This window comes from Anas platyrhynchos, chromosome 3 (genome assembly GCF_047663525.1).
Source record: "Anas platyrhynchos isolate ZD024472 breed Pekin duck chromosome 3, IASCAAS_PekinDuck_T2T, whole genome shotgun sequence".
NCBI classification, from domain to species: domain Eukaryota; kingdom Metazoa; phylum Chordata; class Aves; order Anseriformes; family Anatidae; genus Anas; species Anas platyrhynchos.
This window is the reverse complement of record NC_092589.1, coordinates 113,324,965-113,348,452: the sequence shown is the minus strand read 5'-3', so window position 1 is coordinate 113,348,452 and position 23,488 is coordinate 113,324,965. Positions and strand designations below refer to the sequence as shown.

Here is a 23,488-nt window from a genome sequence, read left to right as displayed (position 1 = left end):
AACAGAAATTGAGTATGATGTTGAGAACAAATCACGTATTAGGAAAAAATAATAAAGTCTTTAGCACATTGAAAGCAACTCTTGGCAGCTGTATGAGGATATTTCATGGCATGGATTATGGGCATAAGGGGCTGAGGTAAACATTTTGTCCTAAAGCTGTTATTATCAGTTCTGCCAGAACTGAGGGACCAAGCCATTTAAGAAGAGAACACCACCCCTGGAAGGTTCAGATAAGCGTTTTATCAGAGAAACAATGGAAGTGCAGCTACCGAGGAGTCAGCTTTTCTCTCTGCGTAGATTAAAGTTTCAGCTCTTCTGTGGGCAACCGTACAACACCCTCTTGAAAGCAGGAGGCGGAATGGAAGAGGTGGGACCCCTGGCCCCTCACGGCAAGTTTCTTGGAGTCTTTTTGGGTTTGTGACAGGCACGAACCCATAGCTGATGAGGCATAATTGGGGTAGAGTTGGGACAGGGCTTGGGTGCAGACCTCGCTGAGAGCACTGAGTTTGGACGGGCAGCGCTGAGACACCCAGAGCTGGTGGGGAAAGGCTCCCTGAGGGGTGAAGGGAGACGCTGTGCCGTTTGCAGCCACCCAAGCGGACAGTAAATGTCACGCAGTTCCCTTGAGGGAAAACGACAGTTCTGTCGATCTTCTCCGTGAGAGAGAAGAGGGGGGGGATTAGAGGTACATTGAGGTACCTCACTGAGGTGCGCTGCACTTTGTAGAGCAAGGCAGCAGCACGGTGGGGCTGCCCCAAAAAGCACCCCAAAAGAGCACCCTCCTCTCTTTAGCGGCAACGAGGCTCCGGGACAGGACTCCCCGCGGGACACCGCCCCGTGAGGAGCCCCCTGACAGCCGCCATTTCCCCCCCTCAGCCCCCTTACCTCCTCCTCAGCCTCCGGGCGCTCCGGGGTGTCCCTCGCAGCCCCAGCCATGGTTAACTGCGGCCACCCCGCCCCCGTCCTACACCTGTGAACCTGGGGCGGGGCGGCAAGGAGAGGGAGAGCCGCCGAGGGACTTCCCCCCCGCTGCACGTGAAGGCGCTATCGCTCCCAGCCGCATTTCCCCTTACGGCTGCACGGCCGCTGGCAGAAAACCCCGCAGTGCCCTGTGGAGGCATGGAGCCCGCTGTGCCCCCTCGGATCCGCCTCCCGTGAGGTGAAAGCGGGGCTGTTTTGAGTACCCTGGACAGCCCCGGTGGCCGCGGCACACGCCGCCCGCCCCAGCCGCTCCCCTCTCAGGCGGCAGTGGTGGGCGGGGGGCTGCCAGAGCAAGTTCTCAGCGCCGCAGCCGCGGGGAGCTCTGGTGTGGTGAAATACGCCTGAGACAGCCTGAAACTGACACCTTTATAAGGTCGGAAAAGACCTCCGAGGTCATCTGGTCCAACCACCCCTCTGCCACCAATGTCACCCACAAAACCACATCCCCAAGCACCACGTCCAACCTCTCCTTGAACACCCCCGGGGACGGTGACTCCACCACCTCCCTGGGCAACCCGTCCCAGTGCCTGACTGCTCTTTCTGAGCAGAAATGTCTCATTTCCAACTTGAACCTCGCCGGCACAACTTGAAGCCACTCCCTCTAGACCTATCACGTGTAAGAAGAGGCCGACCCGCAGCTCCCCACCCCTTCCTTTCAGGCAGTCGCAGAGAGCAATAAGGTCTGACCTGAGCCTCCTCTTCTCCAGACTAAGCCACCCCAGTTCCCTCAGCTGCTCCTCGCAGGACTTGTGTTACAGACCCTTCACCAGCTTTGTAGCCCTTCTTTGGACACACTCAAAGGCCTCAATGTCTTTCTTGTGATCCAGGCAGTACAAGTCCACCACCACTACTACTTAACCCACCAGTTCTTAGCCCAAAGTCTGGCAAGTGTTCTCCATGTCAGGGAAGAAAAAAAAAAAAGTGCATTTTGAACTATGAAGTCTTTCAAGACAGCCAAGGAGAATAAGCAAACCGGCACACATCTGCCTGTTTTGCGAAAAGTACAACTAATCTACACACACAGTGCTTCCCGGTCAGGCCAGCTCCAAGGGCTGCTGTTGCGGTTCCTTATCTGGCAGGCTCACTTGAGGCTACTGCAAACCATGCCATGAAGGACTATATGCAAATCCTGCACAACCTCATTTGACAAGAATCACTGTAACAAATTTGGAAAATTCTGAAAGAACCAGGTACTGAAATGCACCTTCTAGCACAACATCATAATTGCTTTAAAGAAAAACACACTCAGTAACAACAAAAACAAACAGACCTTCAGCACAAACTTCAGCTGAACTTGGGGCTTTAACAGGCCTTGTTTGGAACTTTCTGAAGCATTTAGACTCCAAAGCGTCCTTAAAGGTTGAGGTCAGATTCTCAATGGCTCAGTCAAACCCTTATCCCAACACTGAGTTTGTTCTAAAATGCTAGGCTGGGTGTAAATTGTACATTTTGAACTTCAAAATATGTAACATTCAAATTCAACATGTAGTTGTTTCTCTTCATACACAGTATTTAAAACACAGTAAATCTTTGTCACCTACATTTGTGTGTTCCTTCACAATGGACAAACTAGAGAAAATATTTTTTGTTGTTTTTTTTTTCTAGACTATTTCAATTTTCCTATAAATCACAGAATTTCTAGGTTGGAAGAGACCTCAAGATCATCGAGCCCAACCTCTGACCTAACACTAACACCCACTAAAAAAAAAGTCCCCACTAAAAAAAGTTCCCACTAAACCATATCCCTAAGCTCTACATCTAAACGTCTTTTAAAGACTTCCATGGATGGTGACTCCACCACTTCCCTGGGCAGCCTGTTCCAGTGCCTAACAACCCTTTCGGTAAAGAAGTTCTTCCTAAGATCCAACCTAAACCTCCCCAGCCCAACTTAAGCCCATTCCCCCTTGTCCTGTCACCAGTCACGTGGGAGAACAGACCAACCCCCACCTCGCTACAGCCTCCTTTAAGGTACCTGTAGAGAGCAATAAGGTCGCCCCTGAGCCTCTTTTTCTCCAGGCTGAACAAGCCCAGCTCCTTCAGCCGCTCCTCGTAGGACTTGTTCTCCAGCTTCATTGCCCTTCTCTGGACCCGCTCAAGCACCTCAATGTCCTTCTTGTAGAGTATGTTAATGTATGGGATTTACTCTAAAGTGAAGCCTCATGCAGAAGTAATTAATAACTGCTAGTACCTACGTGTTTCACAAACTCAAGCATTGATCAAGCAAGGTTTGCTGTTGCTTGACCAATGCACGACAGTTGTTTGCAGCACCAAGCAAGAGATTAGCAACCTGTAGCATCTGGACAGCTTAACTGGCCTTTATAAATTGACCAAAACCAAAAAGATTTAAAACAGCTCAGTATTCACTCCAAAGATTTTCTTCAAATTAGAAAATAAATTATCCAATCAGTTTTTTTTTTAAAAGGCACTTTCTAGTCCAAAATGGGATTAGTGCAGTCAGCACGACTTTGACCTTTGAGACACTTGCTCCTATTCTGTAATTAACTCGACTTTCAAATTACTCTTTCGAACTGAAAACAGTCTACCACCAAAGCTGTTGCCAGAAAGTTGATTTCAGTGAAGCATGATATACAGCCAAACACAATCAAGCTACCCAGTCTCTTAAATATTGGTAGTACTTCAATATTTTAATTAATGTCTGACTTCAATATTAGTTAATGTCTGCTAAGTATTGCTCCTTTCCACAAACACAATCTTCTGATAGCAACCAGAAGTGCTTTACTTACCTTAAATTTTTAGCACCACCACCCATTTCATTTCAATCAATCTTGCATTAATCATTTAATTTCTGTTGAAATTCAAGGGTACTGTACTGCGACTTAGAGGTTTCATGCATTGTTTAGGTAAGAACAGCTGAGCTTACAATCAAGTACATGCTTCTCTCTAATACATGACTTTACATTAAGACAAATCCGGAAGCACTGATTGATAAAATCCACAGTTATGGATGTTTTGCAAACTGAGGGTTGGATCTGCATCTGTGGGTGGCTTGTCTCTTCAATTTCACCAGGGGATTTGCACTTTTCTTCCTACTACTAGCAATCTGTAAGGCTTTGCATGCAATAGAGCGTAAGAACAAAATTTAGTGGTGTAACTTGCTACATAAAACTGAATGACACAGTAACACATCATGCTTAGAGCATTGAAAACAGTTAAGAACTGCATAATTTTCAGAGATTTGCTTTTTGAATACACTGAATACGTATTTGTGCAGTTGACTTTCATTTCATTAACTGTCCTCAAATGTATTGTGAGTGCCGGAGCACTGGCACAGGTTGCCCAGAGAGAGAGGTTGCGGAGTCTCCTCCCTGGAGATCTTCAAAAGCCACCTGGACATCGGCCTGGGCACCCTGCTCAGTGTCCCTGCTGGAGCAGGGGCTGGGCCAGATGGACCCAGAGGTCCCTCCCACCTCAACCATTCTGTGATTTTGTACTAGATGAGATGCTGAAACAAAGTTTTACATCCCCTTGAGTGAAGTAAGTGTATCCTTAGTGTGAAGTAACAGGACTTTCAGAAAGAACTCAAGTCACTCCAATTAAATAATTTTCTATTTAAAACAAAAATGGTAAAATCCAAACTTATCTTTCATTTAACCATGCAAAAGAATTACAGCAGTGTCAATCATCCATTTGTGTAGACAATACAAACCAGTCAGCACTTATTGAAGGCCCCAGGATAAGTCTTCACCTAAAGGCTCTAGTTCCACTCACAAACCCATGTGCTACTTAACACACACAGTAGCAAATATTTAGTCCTTATGTTGATTTCTCCTTTAGAAAAACATAGAATTGTTGGGTACAAATCTTATGTGAAAAATACACAAGAGACAAAATATAGTTTGGATGGAAAGTGGGTGGAGGGATAGGAGAAAAAAACAACTCGGTTTTCAAATAAGGGTTCTAAGTATCTCTGAAATTTGGCCACGTGCAGTTAATGCCTCAATCAGAAGGCCAATTCAGGACAGAGGCAGATATGTAGTACAAAGACAACTGTGTCCTTCTAAGCCACTAAAGCTGTATGATAAACTCCAGAAAAAATGAAGTTTCTCTGTGACAAGGCTAAAAGTGGATCTCTATCCTAGTGAGCTAGGTAGTAGTTTACATGATCTGTAAGAAATACGAACCCGTAGGAGAACAGAGGCAGAAACCACTTCAACCATTAATAACAACAGTTCAGTGATTCTATGATGATTCCTTCAGAGCTTACTTTGAGGCACTTCATATGCAATATGCACCAGACTACCTCATTTCTATCTTCTTACACCTGCACCCACCATGTGAAGACTTGATAGAACATTCACACCGTAGATGTTGTGATAAAATACTAAAAGGTACCTATATTGAAAGATTTTCAAATTCCATAGGAGTTCAAAGGTGAGCTTCCCTGCAGCATCTGTTGCCTAAATGTTACTAAAAAGAACTGGAGCAGTTTACACAATTAAAATCACTCAGTTCAGTTTCTCTTAAGTTCGAAGTGCAAAAATAAATAATGTTTTTCCTTAAAAGGTGCTATCAGTAGTAATTAAGTTTCAGAGTACCGTTCCACCTAAGCATAGTCATTAAAGAACAGGCGAGCAAAGCTTTCTACCTAGAGAAATTCTAAGGACAATCCCTGTTGTAGTTACCTCTGCTACATTATATAGCCAGGCTTCGACCAAACTTAGTTGAAAATACTTCTGTTACAGCAGATTATAACACAACACGCATTCTGCTCTCTAAGAGCACGCTATGGAAGGATGATAGTGCATCCAGATATTGCTGACTACGTTTTTGGTTTTGTCTAGTTCCGCCTGTGCAAAGTTTTTGGCCAGTTATAAGCTAATTTGATCTTGTGCTTTTGATAGTGCTTTTTTGCTCGTTCTTGAGCTGTCCATTAGACGTAGCAGCAGTTTTACAGTCATTGTCAGGTGCTTTCAGGAGCCTGAACGGTTCAGTTGTTTTCTGAAGTCTCTGCACAACAACAGCATTTTGCAGCTTTGCTTCCTGTAGTGTGAGCGTCTCATCTCGCAGCTCTCGAAATGGCAGCGAAGTAGTCAGTGTGAAGGGAACCCTTCCTTCTGATCCTCGATACTTTGTTATGAAGTCTCTGACGTGGCTTATTCTGAGAATAAAATAAAAAAATCAGCATTAGAGCTCTCCAGTCCCAATACAAGACATATACACAGCACATACAGAGTCACTTCAGGAACAGAACAAGACACCCACTTGATGTAACAGCTGATGGCACAGAAATGGAGGAAGAGACACGGGATATCCTGAAGCACCTGGTCCACTTGAGAGGCAAGGACCAAGGTTTGCATGTTCTGAGAGCAGTCACAAGGGAAGAAGAATCTTATTCTGGGCACTCAAATGCTTCGCTACAGCTCACAGATAGTACTTCCACAAACAAACCTGCTGTTTCTTAACCAGCTGGTGGAGCTCTTACCTGAGGTTTCCATAGCCAAGTGCTAGAACAAGGACGCCTCGCGTGCACGGCACATGTAGCAGACCCATAATAATAATAGTAATAGAAAAGGGACTTGCAGAAGTTGTCCAGACAACTGGTTAATTAGATCTAAATATAGTCTTGTACCGAAGTAGGAACAGAAGTGAATTCAAGCTGCCTGTTAAGGGGTGAAGAACCTTTCAAGTGATCAAGACAGATGTTTTGTAGCAACAAGCAAGAATCAGGAGTGACCAATTTAATTAGTAAATGAAGATAACAGGATACATCTGTACCCGTAAACTAAACACAACATCCATTTTCTGATCCCAAGCCCAACTAGCAGACTCCTCCTGGCAAATCCTTAAACTCATTCTCCTCCCCTATGTCCAGTCTAGCCCATGGGGTTTACTGCCTACTGGGAATCATCTGATATCAGGGCTAACTTCTGAACCAAGCCTGGATATTGTCTAGGAAAGTGCTAAGTGTGCTTAGGGAACAGCCATTCTAGCCGTTCAGCAGCACAGATGCCCAAATACCACGCTGTCAAGGACTACAATATAGATAGTAACTAACTGAGGCTTATATGTACAGGAGTTAAGACAGAGTTTTAAGTTTTGGTTGGAGATTTACAGGCAGACACCTGTGAACAGATGAGTTATATCCATGTTGTGGTAAAAGGATATATCCCCTTACCACAAGATGGATATATGATTGAATATTATTAAAATCTAAAGAGATCACATCAGCAAGGCTGTCCTGCTCAGATTTTTTTCCCCACGAAAGTACTTAACAGACGTTCATACCAACATTTACCATGAAGACAAAACATCCCTAAATACACTTAAACCCATTAAACCTTGGATAACAAAGCTATTAAGCCAGCCCTCAAATAAAGGTTTTATAATTAAAACAAAAATTGACCCTTCAGCAGGGCATCACAACGATTCAGTTCGTACTTCAGGCCACTACCAGTAATAAATTAGTACAAGTTAAGAAGAAAAAACATTAAGAGTCATTAGCCTTCAACTGCTGAGCTTTTCTTCTGACCAGCTGCGAAGACATACACAGTTTATCTCGACAGCAGCCTGGGTTGTGTTAAAGCCTGTGATCACTTTAAATTGCTACACAGAGCAGCCCAGGCAACATATCCTTTCCATATGATGCGACTGCGCAGCACTGGGGCAGCAAATTACAAATACAAGGAAGGTCTCCAAAGACAGTAGTTTGCAATTTAATGTTAAGCCATTAATCCTGCTTTCTCAAAGTTCCTGCATACATAGGCTGTGCTGACACCTTCTGACTTTATCCCCATTTATAAGCCTCTCTGGGAGCTGGAAATTGTAATAATTAGGAATTAATCACATTGGATGCATTCTAGTCTGTCCATGCTGACAGGACAGACATGCAGGTGAATAACTTCCCCTGCTTAACTCTGGCTCTCCCTGGAGGTTCCTCTGGCTCAGCTCAAAATCACATCCTCCAGTTCCTTTTGCACACTGGAAAAAAAGCAAGTGGATTTTCTGAAACTCAACATCTGTCTGCACTCAACAACCAGAATTTTTTTTTTAAACTCAGTGATTTGCTCCAGATGTAGTCATTTTGTAAGAGATTTGTCATCTTAAAAGCTGCTGAAGTCCACTTAACTGTTTCCTCCAGCAATGAACAATACACACACCTTCACATCCACTGAACTACAAAGAACTCCTACCGTTTCCTCAGCAGATTTCCATTTTTACTCAGTTATATGCTGACTGGTAACATCAGTTCATTTCTCACACTCCTCTTGTTCACCAAAAAATGTTCAATTGCTCAAAAAAATTAAAAGGATGTATTCTAGACACAGCCAAACAACAATCCATTGTTAAGCAAATTGAGGAGGTAGATTACTTAGAGAAATTATATTTAAAGTCACAGGACAAATAATTCAGATCCAAGTACATCTGACAGTGCTAGAAGTCTTACCTGTGTGAAACGTTGAATTTCTGAATGACCCTTTCCCCATCAGCTAACCAGATCTGGATGTTGGTGATAGGCTCCAAGTCATTTAAGGGTACTACAGGAAGAGGTCTCTTGTCACCAGCTGCTTGATGATCCTCTCTTACTTTAGAGACTATCCTTGGAGTAGCACTGGAAATAAAAGCCACAGGAAGTTATGCCTTGTGCATACACCCAGAAGTTTGAACCACCATCCAGACCTCTGCTTCAGGAGCTTTCTGCCTCGTGTCAGGGTTGCATTGCTGACTTAAAAATAAATAAAAACTACAGGATTTCTGGCATGTTAACTTAGAAAAAAAGCACCAATACTTTCTCTTCATGCTACAGACTTCAACATTTCAGGTTGTTCATGGTAAACATTTTACAAGACAGTAAGGAACTTAAAGCATTAAATAATACACAAGAGAGGTGAAAATGAAGACTCTTCATGCATTTTTTGCACTCTAATCACACAGGTGAAGCTGCAAGGAGCTTAAGTATCAAATCTACATACTCAACATTAATTTTCAGTGTAATGTGATTACAGTAATTCAATTTAACTCAATGCTGTTAGCCTTGATTTAGACCCCAGCGTCATCTATTTCAGCTTAGAGGCATTACTTATACGTCAGAGGAATTGACTTGATGTAGAAACACAGGCTGATGCATGCAACATTTGGATTTTGGTTTCTAAAACACTTTAAACAGCTGACTATACAGTAAGGGCAAAGATCCATGAAGTGGCTTGACAGAAGACAGGGACCTCAGTCCAAGTGCATGGTTTTTGGAAAAAAATTATTGGCAAAAGCTGTGGTTCTGAAATATCTAGAGCTCAGTGCTTCTGTCAGGACTAAGCTTGCTCAGCATGTACTGGTTAAGTCATCAGTGAGGCCTGATCCAACGGGCACATCCTCAGCACATGTAAGTATAACCAGATGGCCGCTTGCACAACAATAGCAGTGATTTAAGGAGTTACGATCTCTTCTGAGCTCAGCCGTGGTCACTGACTGCATGAACGTTTCACGATGGTTTCAGAAAAAGCTGTCTTTGCACAGAAAATAATCAGTTATTGTTTCTGGAGGGAGAAGCCAGTAACCAATGGCCACAGAATAACAGCTCGTAACAACGCCGCATCTGCTTCGCAGACAAACCCCATCCTTATGTTCTCGTGTGTGTTAGCTTAATCATAAAGCAGAAAAAACAGCTAATTTTTCATTAAAAAAAAAGATGATTAATGACTTGATACATTCAAGTCATTAAAGTTTGAGTCTTGGGCTCAAATCCTTCTCAACCTGAAGTATTTCAAGAACTTTTACACTGTTCAGCTAAGTGCCCGAACTTCCAGGCTATCAGCCACCACAGGCACTTTTTATTTCTTCTGCAGGAACTCTGCAAAAAGAATAAGCCAAGGCAACTCATTCCCAAACGATAAGAGGTCTTCACTGCAACTGGAAGCATGACACAGAAACGAGCTGGGGTGCAAGAACAAGGAACCCCCAGATCCCAAGATGCACTCCCCAGGTCCAGGTGACTTCAGATTAACCACCTGCTGATTTATTTATCTCACATCCAGCTTCTGGTCATGCTTGACCTCAATACACAGTAAACCCTAGCTGCCCTCCAGAGCTGGAAAAGAGCTTGAGCACCAGCAAGGCAACGTTAAACAATCTTTGGAGTGGAGGTTAAAAAAAGGCCAAGACATACTTAAGTCCAGCAACGATTAGCTCTCCCCAGCTACTTGATCTCGGTGGGTTTCAGCTCCAGATTCAGATACCTAAGCGTGAGCAGGCACGTGTGAGGTACATGTCTCCAGTACAGGCAGAGGCTGGAGGCTGCCAGGTGTCTGGTTAGCTTGGGCTGAGCTGCTTTTTAGCTCCATCAGCTCCAGTTGTAGTTCAGACAGCTGTCTCACATGCATACACGTTTTGATGTCATTCTCAAACCAGCTCTTTTCCTCACGGTCACGCCTCAGGAATTTGTGGTAGGCACTGGAGATGATTCTTTTAATAGCAAGTATATGTGAAATCGGAACCAACATATTAAATTAAGCTGCAAGAGAAAGTTAGATCTCCTTTTTTTTTTTAAAAAAAAAAAAAAAAGTATTTCTAAACTTTTCTCTTGTGGAACTGACACAAAGCCATCTAGTGGTGGGAACTTTTGACTAAAAGGCACAAATCAAAAACCTCAGTCTCTTGTTATTATCTGAAGCATCATAAATGCAGCATCAAAGCAAACATCATCCCTTTTAAAAGCCTATTCCTTTTACATCTTCCGTTAATAATCTTGTAAACCAAGAATCAAAGAGACATTAGTCTCCAATCAAGTTTCCAAAAAGCAAGAGCCTAAGATTTAAGTATTGTGCTTACCCAGACTAACAGTTACAAAGCTCCATGAACAATATTTTAACTTAATAAGGTTATAGAGCAACTCTATTTTGCTGGAAGAGATTTCAGTCAGCTTGACTAGCATGCTTCTAAGGCAGTCTTTAGAATGCATTGTTCAGAAGAGTGTGGTTGCAAATCCTGGTTTAGTCGAACTACTAAATGCAGCTGAGCAGGGCTATAGAAAGCTGAATATACCCATTACCTACGTAGAGTCCTAACTTTTTTCATGGAAAACCTTAAGTCTCATTTTTCCCCCCATACAACATAAACGGAGAAGATGAAACTCATCTGAGCTACATTTAAAATAGAATTAAAAAATCAGTTCTAGTCCATCTATTTTTCCCCTCAAACAAATTTAAATGAGCTGGTCAGCAGAACAATTCCTATTGGGACTCCAAGATTCACTCACATAATTCACCCATCTGGGAACAATGGCAGGAAATCTATAGAGACTGTTACAAAATGTTTAATTGATAAGCAGGTCACAAGGTAAGTAAGCCATTCAGCCATTTGTCTCTCTCGTTTCTGATTAAGCACACAAATGCAGCTGTGGGAAGGGAGTTCCATAGCTCCAAACCTGCTATAGGTCTCAGACACCATTACTATTTCCCCACAAAGCTCTTCTGCTGAAGGAGGAGCACTTGCATGTAATGGACATTTATTAACATCAGGCAGCGAGCAGCAGTTTATGGAGCACTTATGGCTCGTGTTCCCAACATCAGCAAAATATTTAATAGCCTTGAAAGAAAAGGCTCTCATACCGTAGCACTGAATAGACCGAAAACAGAAGGGAGGGGGAAAAATAAAAATAAAATAAGGCATTTTATCCAGTTCATAAAGAAAATTGCTGAGCAAGTTGTAGGATGTCTCCGTGTACAAAACCAGTCAGCCGAAATCCACAGAATAGCATGTTTGCAGAGCCTAACTCGCCCGCTGGGAAGCCAGATCATTACTTGCTGTAGGCATGACAGAGCACGACAAGCAACCTGCCAGTTAGCCCTGGTGAGCAGCAGAAACCCAGCACACCGAGGGTCTTTAGGCTTTAGCTATCTACACACCTGCTTGTAGATGAAACACGATTAAGTTCTCAACCTTTGTTTGGTCAGGACTGCAGCGCAACCAGAAGGAAGACTTGCAGCATCTCAGGCACCTCTCGAGGGAGTTTTTTCCCTATTGACTGTGCCTACCCAAGCATGTTGCAGATGAATAGGCTGCACTACCAGAACAGGAGAAACTGATAAAAGATGCTCACTCCTCTAAGACAGCCCGGAACCTCTCACCCTTTTCTGTATCAGTCTCTTACTCTGCACATTATCACCTTCTCCCCTGCCTCATCCCTTTGTACTGGGGTCATGCTTTCCCTCAGCACCAAGCCCCTTCCACAAAAACAGAGCTGTTCACTTAAGGCTTCAGCACCATCTGCTAACCCCAGTGGGCAGGTAACTAAGCAGTCCCACCTCTGAAGGTTTTCTGTAGGCTCCTTGTCACTATGCTGTCCTTGCTAGGCTGAAGCTTGCGTTTATATGCCCCTAAGTCTTACGTGACAGGGCTGTGTGAAACGGATGATGGGGCACAAGAAAGCAGAAGTCACAGGGATTGACACAGGTAAACTCCTGGCTTACTCCTCTACAACAGATTGCCAAAAATACATTGCTATACACTTATAAATCAAGTCCAGTTCCGTTGTTATTAGAAGCTGACCCTCTCCACCCCCAAAGGCAGAGAATAAAAAAAGATAATCAATGTAATATACTAGAGTAACTGCAATAAATTCAAAGTTAAATACTTTGAAGAACTTGAAAGAAGTTTGAAAGAACTTGAAAAGAATGCAAAATCATCTTACTTCTCCAGCTCCCTTTGAACACTCACATTCCCCTCTTCTCACACAAATTACTGTACGTACAGCTTTAATGGTACAACTTTCCTTTTAACTCACAGGATAGAAGAGTGACAGCCTTTCAGCTGGAAACGGTTATTTGAGGAGGCAAAGACAGACACCAAAATCCTGTGCTAATGGGAACCCAGCCAGTAGATTATGGAAGCTGATAATCCCCTATACAGGCTCTTCATGGTGGACGCAAATTGAAACAAGATGAGTTCAGGCTGGGAATAAGGAAAAACATCCCCCGTGAGGACAGCCCAGCACTGGAGCAGGCTGCACCACCTCCACCCTTGCAGGATTTCAAGACCCAGCTGGACAAAGCCCTGAGGAACCTCATCTGTCCCCCAAACTGACCCTGTTTGGAGCAGGAGCCTGGCTTAGGGAACTCCAGAGGTCACTTCCAACCTGAATTATATGGTATCTACATAAGCATAGTTCCCCTCAGCTCAACCACAGACCACATCAGACTACTTACCTTCCTAATCTGTAACCATGTCCAGAGAAGGGATGAAACACTGGCTTTTTTGATGACAAATACACCTCATCTTTTTTATCTTCCACCTTCACGTCAACCTCCTCCTTCTCAAAAACTTTTCGTAGCTCGAAAGGCAGTTCCCTTAAGAAAAAAAGATGTCAAAGAATTACTGAACTGTTTTACAGGATGTAAAACACATTAATCATTAATACTGGTTTCTGTGTTTATTCTTATAAGGATCGTGATTTTTTTAAATAATTTACTATGAGTTATGGGAAGTGCATGACATGTAAACAACTCCAAGTTCCTGAACTGCAAATTAATTAGAAATTGAACAGTAAGAAGAGACATCATGCCAAGTCACTGAATGATGTTCATGTTTACTCAGCAGTTGCCACTCCAAAGCACATGACATGTAGAAGGTTTAGTGTTACCATATATTGCTGTAGTAGGTTCAATTTTTTTTTATACCCATAGTAAAAAAACAAAAGAAAAAAACACAATCAGCTTTTAAAAAGAAAGACTGAGGTTAGAAACGTGTTTAATTACAGATGAACGAGAAACCCAGCTTTTAAAAGTTAGATCCCTAACAGTTATGCTCCTCAGTGTGATACCATCACCTTGACGATGCTTTATTTGCATCGAGCAGAACACAACACAACAACTCCTTTGTCTAGGAGCTCTGAGGCAGACACCACGTTTCTTGGCGGCGGTGCTCAGCTGGCATGCAGGCTGTACCGAGTGCTACCCTACCACCAACAATTATGCAGGAGCCATCTTGTAATTACTTAGCATCTCTACAAGCAAACGGAGAAAGGGAGGTAGCAAACTTTTGATTCATGCACACAAATAAGTAAAAGGCTTTAAACAACGCAGTTAATTGGCATTACAACCAATACAAGTGACATCCATGAAGAAACAGTGAAGAGTAAAATAAATATTTTTGATAGGCAAGTAAAGTTCAGAAATGACTGAAAATACAGTAACTTGTTTCACATATGTGAAAAGGGGTTATTAAATTGTATCCTCTATATTATTTTCTTCTCTGCATTTGTACAGGGTGAAGAAGTGGACTACAAATTAAAGCCTGAAATCATACTGGTTCCTACGTTCAGTATGCTATTTTAATGCAATACTGCATCAAACACTGGCAGAAATCATGATAGCATGCTCAATTTCAGTAGTGGGATAAAAGTGAGATCACTCTATACACACAAGTGACTGAAACAGCAAATTCGTACTGGGAAAAGATGACTGCAATTTAAGGCTGATCAAAGCTTTTCAGTGCTACATGCAGTAACTGTGCCCACCAAAAAGGCTTTTCATCAATAAAAGGAAAACAAAGACCATAAAACCAGAAATGCTCAGCCACTTCTACATGCTGAATTTGTTAGTCAAAGTACTATTTGAGCAGTAGCTATTACTGGGCACAATGACTTACTCTTTATTTCATTCTGCACCTGCTGTGCTTCCTACCAACACTTACTTTTATCTATTCTATCAGCAACTGTACGACTACTGCGACTGAAAGCTATATTAGACCTGTGGATGTTAGAAACCATCAGCCCAGGAAATGGGACAGGCAGCCAGCTGTACTCCTACAGGGCTACTGCAGTGCAGCAATGCCAAAAATGTAAAGTATGAGCAAGCTGCTAACCAAAGCACGTTAACTCGGGCTGATTAAGAACACAAAACCCACTCACCCCTTTTTAACAGAGTCCAAGAACTGTTGGCTTGCAACATCAGCGTAGCTCCTAAGTTCACCGTCGTTTACCGTAAACCCGTTTTTCCAAAGTTTAATGATTACATCAACCTGGGGAGTAAGAACAATTCTCACTTTAACGCTGAAGTAAGTGAAACCAGCTCGACATACCATCAGTATCCTATGATTTTAAACTATCCAGGTCATGGACTAAAAATACGGAGGGAAGGCTCCCTGTAATCTGTTTTGGCCCCACGCCAACAGCCAGAGTGACTGCAAGGGGTAAGCGACATTTCTAAGTATCTTCTGTCGGTCAGGGTTAGAAATAAACCTCCCCCCACAATCATTATGCATTCTTAGGTCAAGAACACCCCTATTCAACAGTAAAAAAAAAAAGAAAAGAAAAAGAAAAAAGAGCTGGAAGATCCCAGGCAGCTGCAACTCTTCAAGAGCTCTAACTTGAGATCACACGTGCCTGGTGTTGAAACACCCACCACTAGAATAGTGCAGCAGGGATCTGTTAGGGTACAGCCTTGTTCTGTTCATTCAGAAGAACTTTCTGTAGGCAGGGCATTGAGGGAGTGCATGCAGAAGCCTTTTGCACAGAAAATGCAGCAACAAGGATCAGAAGCATTTGTTTAGTCCTGGGTATATTCAAGAACTTGGTGTTAGGGGAATGAAGAAAATATATTCCCAGTAATTAAATAATTGTAGCAGAGAACATCCACTCCTTGAATTTGTGGCCTTCAAACTGTCCTCAGAAGTCGCGTCAACTTTAATATGGCTAGATCTTGAATTGAATTTTTCTTTTATACACATTACATCATTTAAAGAAGCATTCATTCATCCAGGTCAGATTCCTGAAATAATGTTATCTTGACAGATACTTGGCCATGTGAGTTATATGAAACAAATACAAATGCAGAATTCACCTCAGCCAGAAATTAGTTTGTACTTGGCTTGGTGGTACCTGACATTTTTTTTCCCCCCTGCCTTTTTGCAGTTTGATGTGTCAGAGCACGATTGCTACATCAATACACACTACACGCAAGCCACTGAATAAAATTCTTTCATTTTTGGTAATCTGTCAGAAAGGTACATTACACTCAGCAAGGTCTAATTTCTTTAAAAAAAGTCTTGTGTCTCATGGCACTAGTGTATATGGAAGGGGTTTTCATTGTGAGAAGGTCCTTCCACAATGAACCAGTAAGCAAGCTTATCAGTGACTAATTATGACACATCAAGTTCTCATTTAGACATTGACACAAGTACAAGAACAGTTGCAGAACTGCAGGTTACAGCGTTGCCCCCACATTCCTTTTCTGCTCTAGGAGTGGATGTTACTATAAACTACATTCAAAGTTTCTCTCTGACATTTTTATTCTTCATGGGCTTTTCTCCAGCCCCTTCCCAATCACTTGGGAACAACAGGAAAATAAGAAAAGGACAGAACCACTGACATAAAAATCCATACTAAATATCCCACTATCACCACAACTATACAAAAGAGAGCAAGTAAAAACAATCTGGGCTATGTCTCTTCAGAAGAGGGCTGCATGTCTTTAAAAGCTTCCCATAAAATAGTTGTCACTCCTTGCAACTAATAACCAGCTCTCTCTCGACTGATAAAGTGCATTAGCCTTTGCCAGTACAAGTCCTAGAACAAAATGATTTTACAGTGTTTTTTGTAAGTATTAAAAGCACAGAAGCATAGCCCTGGTTGAATCAGAGATGGGAGATTGGTCCAACTGCTGTCTGACTGGGCTCCCTAGTACAAGAGGGACACGGAGCTACTGGTGAGAGTTCAGAGGAGGGCTATGAAGATGGTTAGAGACCTGGAGCTCCTGTCGTACAAGGACAGGCTGAGAGAGCTGTGCCTGTTTAGCCTGGAAAAGAGAGGACTGAGACTTCATCAATGTGTATAAATATCTGAGGGGAGGGTGTCAAGAGGATGGAATCGGTCTCTTTACAGTTGTGCCCAGAGACAGGATGAGAGGCAGTGGGCACAAACAGAAGTACAGGAGATTCCAGCTGAATATGAACTGACATTTCTTTACTGTGAGGGTGACAGAGCACTGGAACAGGTTGCCCAGAGTTGTGGCATCTCCTCCTCTGGAGATACTCAAAACCCACCTGGATGCCATCCTATGCAACGTGCTCTAGGTGATCCTGCTCAGTAGGAGGGTTGGACTAGATGACCTTCTAAGGTCTCTTCCAACCTCAGCCATTCTGTGATTGTGGGGATTTATCTACAGGTGTACTGGATGAGACCGTTGAACCTCCTGCATTCATTTACCAGACTACTCCCGGAATGCTGTTATGCTAGACATGAGTATTTTCAATTCAACACCTACCTGGTTCTTGACTGTAGTAGGGGACATACATATTGCACCAATCTTCTGAGCTTCTTCAAAAAGGTTATCTACAAAATAGTCTCGGTTTTGTTCTGTACCATTCAAAATCTGATCATCAGTTCTTGACTTACACATCCTGCAGAACAAAGACATACATGAAAGTGATACTCACGTAAGATGATGTTCACATAAGCTGACAAGCAGTTACCCTGGAAGTTCAGTACCAAAAGGCACACTCCCCTGTACCCAACTTACTTTGTTGTTACAAATGATCAGGTCAGCTTTGTATTGGGACATTTTACAGCTTACAAATCTTTAGCTGCTTTTATTTGTACTTCAGAAACACAAATTAAAGCACGACAGTAGAAGAAGGTGAACTCATCTATGCAGAAGCTTCTAAACTTGGTATAAGAGCAAGGAATGCAAGTTCAACAACCTGTACCTCTAATTCAGACCACCATACACCAACAAAAGATCCTCCTCAGAGCTTTTCTATAATACAGGCTTCAGTGACTTCCTTTCCCCTAAGTTTTAAAAACCACATAAAGCAAAACTGCCCTAGCATTTAGTGCTCTGCCCCAACTTGAACCCGCCCACCCCCAGCACCACAGACCTACCGTTATTGTCCTTGAAAGTACATTAAAGAAACTGGAGAGTTAAGTGACTCAACCCCACTTGAGCACACTGGAGAAATACAACAGAAGATTTCTACACCTCAGAGACTGCCAGAGTCTTAAAAAAAAATGCATCAACCACATCTTTTTATAGGCCATTGTAAATGCGACAGCTGTTTCTCTGTTAAGATTTTCACCAAAAAATGCAGATATATGCAACCTGAACAAACGATTATCTTGCAGTTTAGGTTCTCTGCATAGTTAAGAGGATTATGCAGGTTTTGGAAAACATTGCAGGAGTTACTCCTATTAGAGATTCAGGAAAATCTATTTTAAGCGATTCAGGAAAAAAATCTAGCTTTTAAAAAACAGCCAGTTTTATGTAAAACTCTACATTAAATTCAAGAAGAGCAATGCTTACTTGAATGGTAACCAGGCACATATGCATAAAAAGGAATTACTGTTTGCAGTGCATCTATGCAACATTAAGAATCCCTAAGGATTAGCATACTTAAGTAAAAGAAAAACTCAGTGACACTAAGAAAGTGATTCAGAAAGCATGGTGTACCCATTTTAGTTTTCTAACAGAACAAAAGAAACTTGGAGCATTAACCTACGCATTAACGATGCTTTACCTCAGAAATATAAATGGAAAGCCAAACACCTCCATATTAAACGTAGAAGCGCACAGTGAGTTAGCAATCTGTAAGCCTGCCTTTCTATTTTAAGTAAAATATTTATGCAGTTTCTTGCATCAAGGAAATACTCCAGGTACGTGATAAGTCTTTAAGCAAAAAAAATCTGTCTTTCTCTTGAAACTTTAGTGTATATGGAGCAGCTGGATACAGGAAAAAAAATAAATTCCAAAATTTTAACAAAAAAGTTTAAGAAGTCATGACAGGACACACAAACAGTAATGGAAAAGGAAAAGGAAAACTGGGGGGCATGGAGGGGAGAAAGATTGGACACTAGCACCTACCATTCTTCCTTCACAGTTTTGATATTGTCCATGTCTTTCATTCTGGTGCTTCCCCTACATACAAAAAGAAGATCATTAAAAAAAACACACAAAATAGACAAAGTGCCTAGCATTCTTGCCTACTTCTGAAACTGCAATACACTTTCTAGTTCTGCCTGTGTTGACAGTAAATTTACCAGAAAGCAGAACCTCCCCACCCCGGCCCCCAAGTCTCCAGATGGTTCTTTGTTTCCCCCAGTTTCCAATTTGATCACAATGAACCAAGCATCACTTTCAGGCATTTGAAAGGAAGATTCTTTCTCATAAAGTACAAAATAAATTCCGCAACAATCACGGGAATTGCAAATACATGTTCATGCTAGGTGAGGAAAAAGATCACATTCCTGCTCTGATGGACAGGATTTTAAATCCCCTGATTTCTGGCAACACTGCGAGACAGCTGCAGACAAACTGCACCGCCACTGCAGGCATTCCAATGACCTTCACTTCACTGCTGTGCATCACCCAATAGAGCAGGATTTGTCAGGTTCACTTTCTCTCTCCCTACTACACCTCAACTTACTGGTGCAGCATTCAGGAAACTGCATACTGTGAATTATTATTTCCCAGCTGAATTGTAGATGAGAAGAAAATCCTGTGTTTATGTGTACTAAACATATTACAGGATTGGTTTGTTGACTCAAAAGAAAGGAAGAATGCCATACCTATCTTGTTATGCTCACTTCTGAGCTCTCCAAAAAAAAAAAAAGTTACAGAAAGTAACAAAAAGCTAAATACCCAAAAAACACCCTAAAATTAGACAAGCCCACTGAAGAACATAAATTTTAAAATTGCAGCTGTTTAAGGAGTTATTCCTGAATACTCGGGCACAGGTTACAGAAATGATAGTCTGCTCTGGCAGATTTGGGACTAAGTTAACATAGTGTACATGGATATTAGCCTCAAACTAAGCAGGGACAGCCAATGCAGTCCTGGAAAAAAAAAAAAAAAAAAAAGAAGGATAAGCACAGCAAGACTTCAAGTTTTAAAATGGTCCTGCTATCTAATTTAATGGATGACGTAAAAGGGGAAACAGCATTCACTGTAATGCTAAAAAAAGAAGCGTAAGCGTTCAGTTCAGTACTAGTTCATGTTCCTCAGAGTGCTGCTATCAGTAGTCTTTCATCTCAAAAGTTAAACCCTTGTTTCTATGCTTTCTGTAGAAATGTATATGAGCCTTCAAAAAAAACAGAACCACGAAGATTGTCTCTATGACTACAACAGGTTTTAAAGTTTAGGCAGCCTTCAATTGAACTGGCTCTGCTAGGCATTAAATCAAAACACTATGCTTAGCGTATCTTAGACATGTCACACAAGATGTGGTACAGGCTTGGTTTTGTTTTTTTAAACAAGTATTCTGCCAGAAAATTATACTCAGGCAAGCCTGTGCCGGCGCATTATGACCTTGTAAGCATATCTGATCACTGCACTTGGAACTTTGCACCTGAGCTCGGAAAAAATGAGCTTTCAGTAACAAGTAAAATGAATTTAAAAGTTCTTAGAAGTATTTTTTCTAAACTTCTCTCAAGTTTTAACATACTTGTGAACACAGATTTAAGGCAAAAAATACTTATTTTAACGTGCACCTTCCTATGTTTCACTGTGCAGCAGTCTATTCCCCAAAGCAGCAAGAGCCACCTCTAGCCATCTGCGTTTGTTGATTTCTCTGTGACTTGTCACCAGAGCTGTTAAGAGACAGCCACAATGAAACAGCTTTCCAAATTAATTCTTTTGCTCCATCAGGCTGGCCTCCAACACGCACGAGCACTATTCAGAACCGGTCAACTGTGAAAGTCACCGCTCCTTCTAAAGTACAACCGCAATTATATTCAGAAGGAGCGTCTGCGCTAAAACACCATGGTAAAGAAATGAGTCCATGCAGCATATTGATGTTTATGACCCAAGAGCCATTAGGAGACAGCGATCGGACGAATGCCATAGCACGAGCAGTTCAGCTCAGCAAGACGAGCACAAACAGCGCCGGTCAGACGTGCCTGGATGCCGCTTGAAACCTTGGGAGTTTCGGTTCGTGCTCTGCGCCTGTGACAAAACTGAGCTGAACTTCCAGCTGTGGAAATTAAGTGAAATTAAGGGGGAGATTGAAGCTTCCAGCACCCCAACACACTTTATTTGCTACCTGGCCTTTCCTGGTGCGGGTCAGCTCCTCCAGCCACCAAGCCCTGTCCCCCTGAGGGGCTGTGGAGGGGACAGGCCCCCTACCAAAGCGTGACCTCTGCCTACCGGCTCTTTGAAGCCAGCAGCTCTCCCCTACGTATGTGCTGACCTACTCATCTTGGCAGATATTTCCGAGTTCACTATTTTCAACCTGATACAACCAGGAACTGCAAGGCAGGAAAAATGACCCGACGCCACTTCTGAGCTGTGCTGTGAAGGGCAGAAGCATGAAAGGAAGCACGTACGGCCCCGTCATCCTCCGATGAAAGGAAGCACATACACCCAAGGAAGGCTTAATGACAAACTTTTACAGAAATTAAACTTCCCAAGCCAAAAGCTGTTGAGGGCACAGAGCCCTACCTATGGCTGCAGCACCCGCAAAGTCAAAACGCAACCCCGAGAAAAGGGACTATAAGCAGCAAGCAGACGGAAAAAGAAGACACACACTATATATAACAGCCTGAACACAACTTGTACCTTCAGGTAAAAACCACAGCATAAAGGCTTTCACCCCAACCAGATGCTAGGAACATAGTTTTGAGGAGAAAATCCGAAAAAAAAGAAAAAAAACAGGTCCCCACAGGGGTGACCTCCCCTGAAGCACCCCAGCCAAAAACAACCCCACCCCCCCCCAGTTCCCATCGGGACGGCTCCACCTGAAGTCCCCTGTCCAAGCACAAGCCCAAACCCCCCCAGCCCACACGGGGAGGCTCCCCTTGAAGCCCCCCAGCCCACCCCGCTCCCCAGCGGGCAGCTTTAGCCCGGGACGGCGACACAGTAAAGCGTCGAAAAAACTCCCTGGCTAAACCCAACCCGCCGGGACCAGCACCAAGAGCACCCAGGAGAGCAGTACAAGCCCCAAAACGAAGCCGGAGCCCCCTCGTTGAGCCCCGAGGGAGCAGCCGAGCTCAGCGGGACCCCCTTCGCCACTCACCCTCAGCCGCCCCGCCAGCGCCCCGCGCTCCTACCGCGCCTGCGCCGCGGCCGCCGCCATTAGAGCGGGGAGGGGCGCGCGGTCCCGCCCCCCTCAAGGCGAAGGGAGGGGCCGCGGCCGCCATGTCGCGGCGGGGTGGGGGTTGGGGGGGGGGGGTGGAGATGTCGTTAGGGGGGGGGTTAGAGACCCGCTGTCGCGATAGGCTCCCTCAGGGAGCTGGTGGTGGTCTTTAAGGGGGTGGAGTGCTTGTTGGTGTCTCCCAGTGCCTCGCTGCTCGGGGTGTTTTCCTCCTCCTGCCTGTGCTGAGGACAAAAGAGGGGTTTTGCAGCTGGGGGGGACGGGGAGGTGACCCTGAGGGAGCCCATAGGAGGGGAGACGGGGTGATCAAGTGATGCCCGCACCTCACAGCCCGGAGATGTCTCCGTCTTTTGGCTGCGCGTTGAGTGCGGACACCTTGTTCTGCTAGAGGGGCTGAGGAAGGGCGAGCATGGAGCTACCGGCTCTGCTGAGGCTTTGCATCAAGTCGGAGGGAGCAGGGAGCTGGCTGGAAGGCAGAGATCCCAAAGTGCCCGCAGGAATCACAGAATCAGGATCATAAGGGTTGGAAAAGCCCTCCAAGACCATCTGGTCCAACCACCACTATCACCCACTACACCATGTCCTAAGCACCACGTCCAACCTCGCCTTAAACACCCCCAGGGACGGTGACTCCACCACCTCCCTGGGCAAAAGGAGGACAGGGAATGGCCTCCAGAGGAGCCTGTGGGTCTCCAGAGGGACCTGCGGGTCTCCAGAGGCGCCCACTGCCTTCACACCCCGCTGCGGCTTGACGCAACGCCTGGTGCTGCTAGGAGCTATCCAAAGCAAACACGGGCAGAGCCGAGGGAAAGCAGCAGCAGCATGTGCCTGCCTGCTTTTTAATAAGTTCTTTTTTTGCCTTCGCTAATCAGGGATGTGCTGTAAACCATTTGGAATTAACCTGAATTGGACGGCCACGACTAACTAATGCGCAGTAATTAATATGAAATCCGCTGCGAATTACCAAGCGCGATCAATAATCATTCTAAAAGCAAAGGTAATAATACTTCACAGAAGGGTTTCTTTATGTTTCTGCAATCCTTTAATTCTAACAACTAAAATTGTGTTTTTCAAGAATATGATTGAAATAAGACGTTTAATTTCAGAGTCAGTGAAGGTGAGTAAAAGAAGGAAAATCTGACCCTTGACAGTTCTAGCTTATTCCTCTTTGTAATGTTGTACATGACATTACACTAAACCCTTTGAAGGCAGTTTGGATTAAATTTTAGCTGGATGAAATCTAGCTGTGGCTCCTGCCTACAAATCTTCAGGGAAAATAGTAAAGAAATTAGCCTTTTGGTATAAAGTACATGGAGTCTCTTATTTCAAAATACAGATTTCTGAGATTCTTCTCCCTGATGGTATTTAATGTTTTAAGTAGCTTTGAAATTGTTGGATAGGAGGTACTTGTTGATAGGAGGTACAAGTGCTACCGCTTGATTCTATTTTTTTATAGTATAAAAAAATATATAGA

The 23,488-nt window shown here is 43.5% G+C and overlaps 2 protein-coding genes across 2 annotated transcripts in view; both read right to left on the bottom strand.

Annotated features, from left to right (window-relative positions):
* MFSD2B (MFSD2 lysolipid transporter B, sphingolipid) overlaps positions 1-2,767 on the bottom strand; it is a 38,755-nt gene extending 35,988 nt beyond the window's left edge. The window contains exon 1 of the mRNA XM_005012908.6: positions 886-2,767. Within this exon, the coding sequence (XP_005012965.3) occupies positions 886-936 (51 nt within the window). The 5' untranslated portion in view covers positions 937-2,767. The remainder of the gene's footprint in view (positions 1-885) is intronic.
* Positions 2,768-4,530: 1,763 nt separating this feature from the next.
* Positions 4,531-22,040, bottom strand: UBXN2A (UBX domain protein 2A). The gene is made up of 7 exons (XM_027455309.2): positions 21,937-22,040; positions 18,789-18,842; positions 17,196-17,331; positions 14,843-14,952; positions 13,140-13,280; positions 8,387-8,551; positions 4,531-6,100 (listed from the first exon to the last, which is right to left on the bottom strand). The coding sequence occupies exons 2-7, from the start codon at positions 18,827-18,829 to the stop codon at positions 5,818-5,820; spliced, it is 876 nt and encodes a 291-aa protein (XP_027311110.1). The 5' UTR covers positions 18,830-18,842; positions 21,937-22,040; the 3' UTR covers positions 4,531-5,817.
* Positions 22,041-23,488: the final 1,448 nt, after the last annotated feature.

What these genes read in the sequence shown, in the direction of transcription:
- UBXN2A (XM_027455309.2), bottom strand. Translation starts at nt 18,829, where the DNA reads ATGAAAGACATGGACAATATCAAAACTGTGAAGGAAGAATG. An exon ending in AAAACTGTGAAGGAAGAATG is followed by an intron (nt 17,332 to 18,788) that starts GTAGGTGCTAGT and finishes TTTGTTCTGCAG; the next exon opens with GATGTGTAAGTCAAGAACTG. An exon ending in AAATTCAACGTTTCACACAG is followed by an intron (nt 6,101 to 8,386) that starts GTAAGACTTCTA and finishes TTTTATTCTCAG; the next exon opens with AATAAGCCACGTCAGAGACT.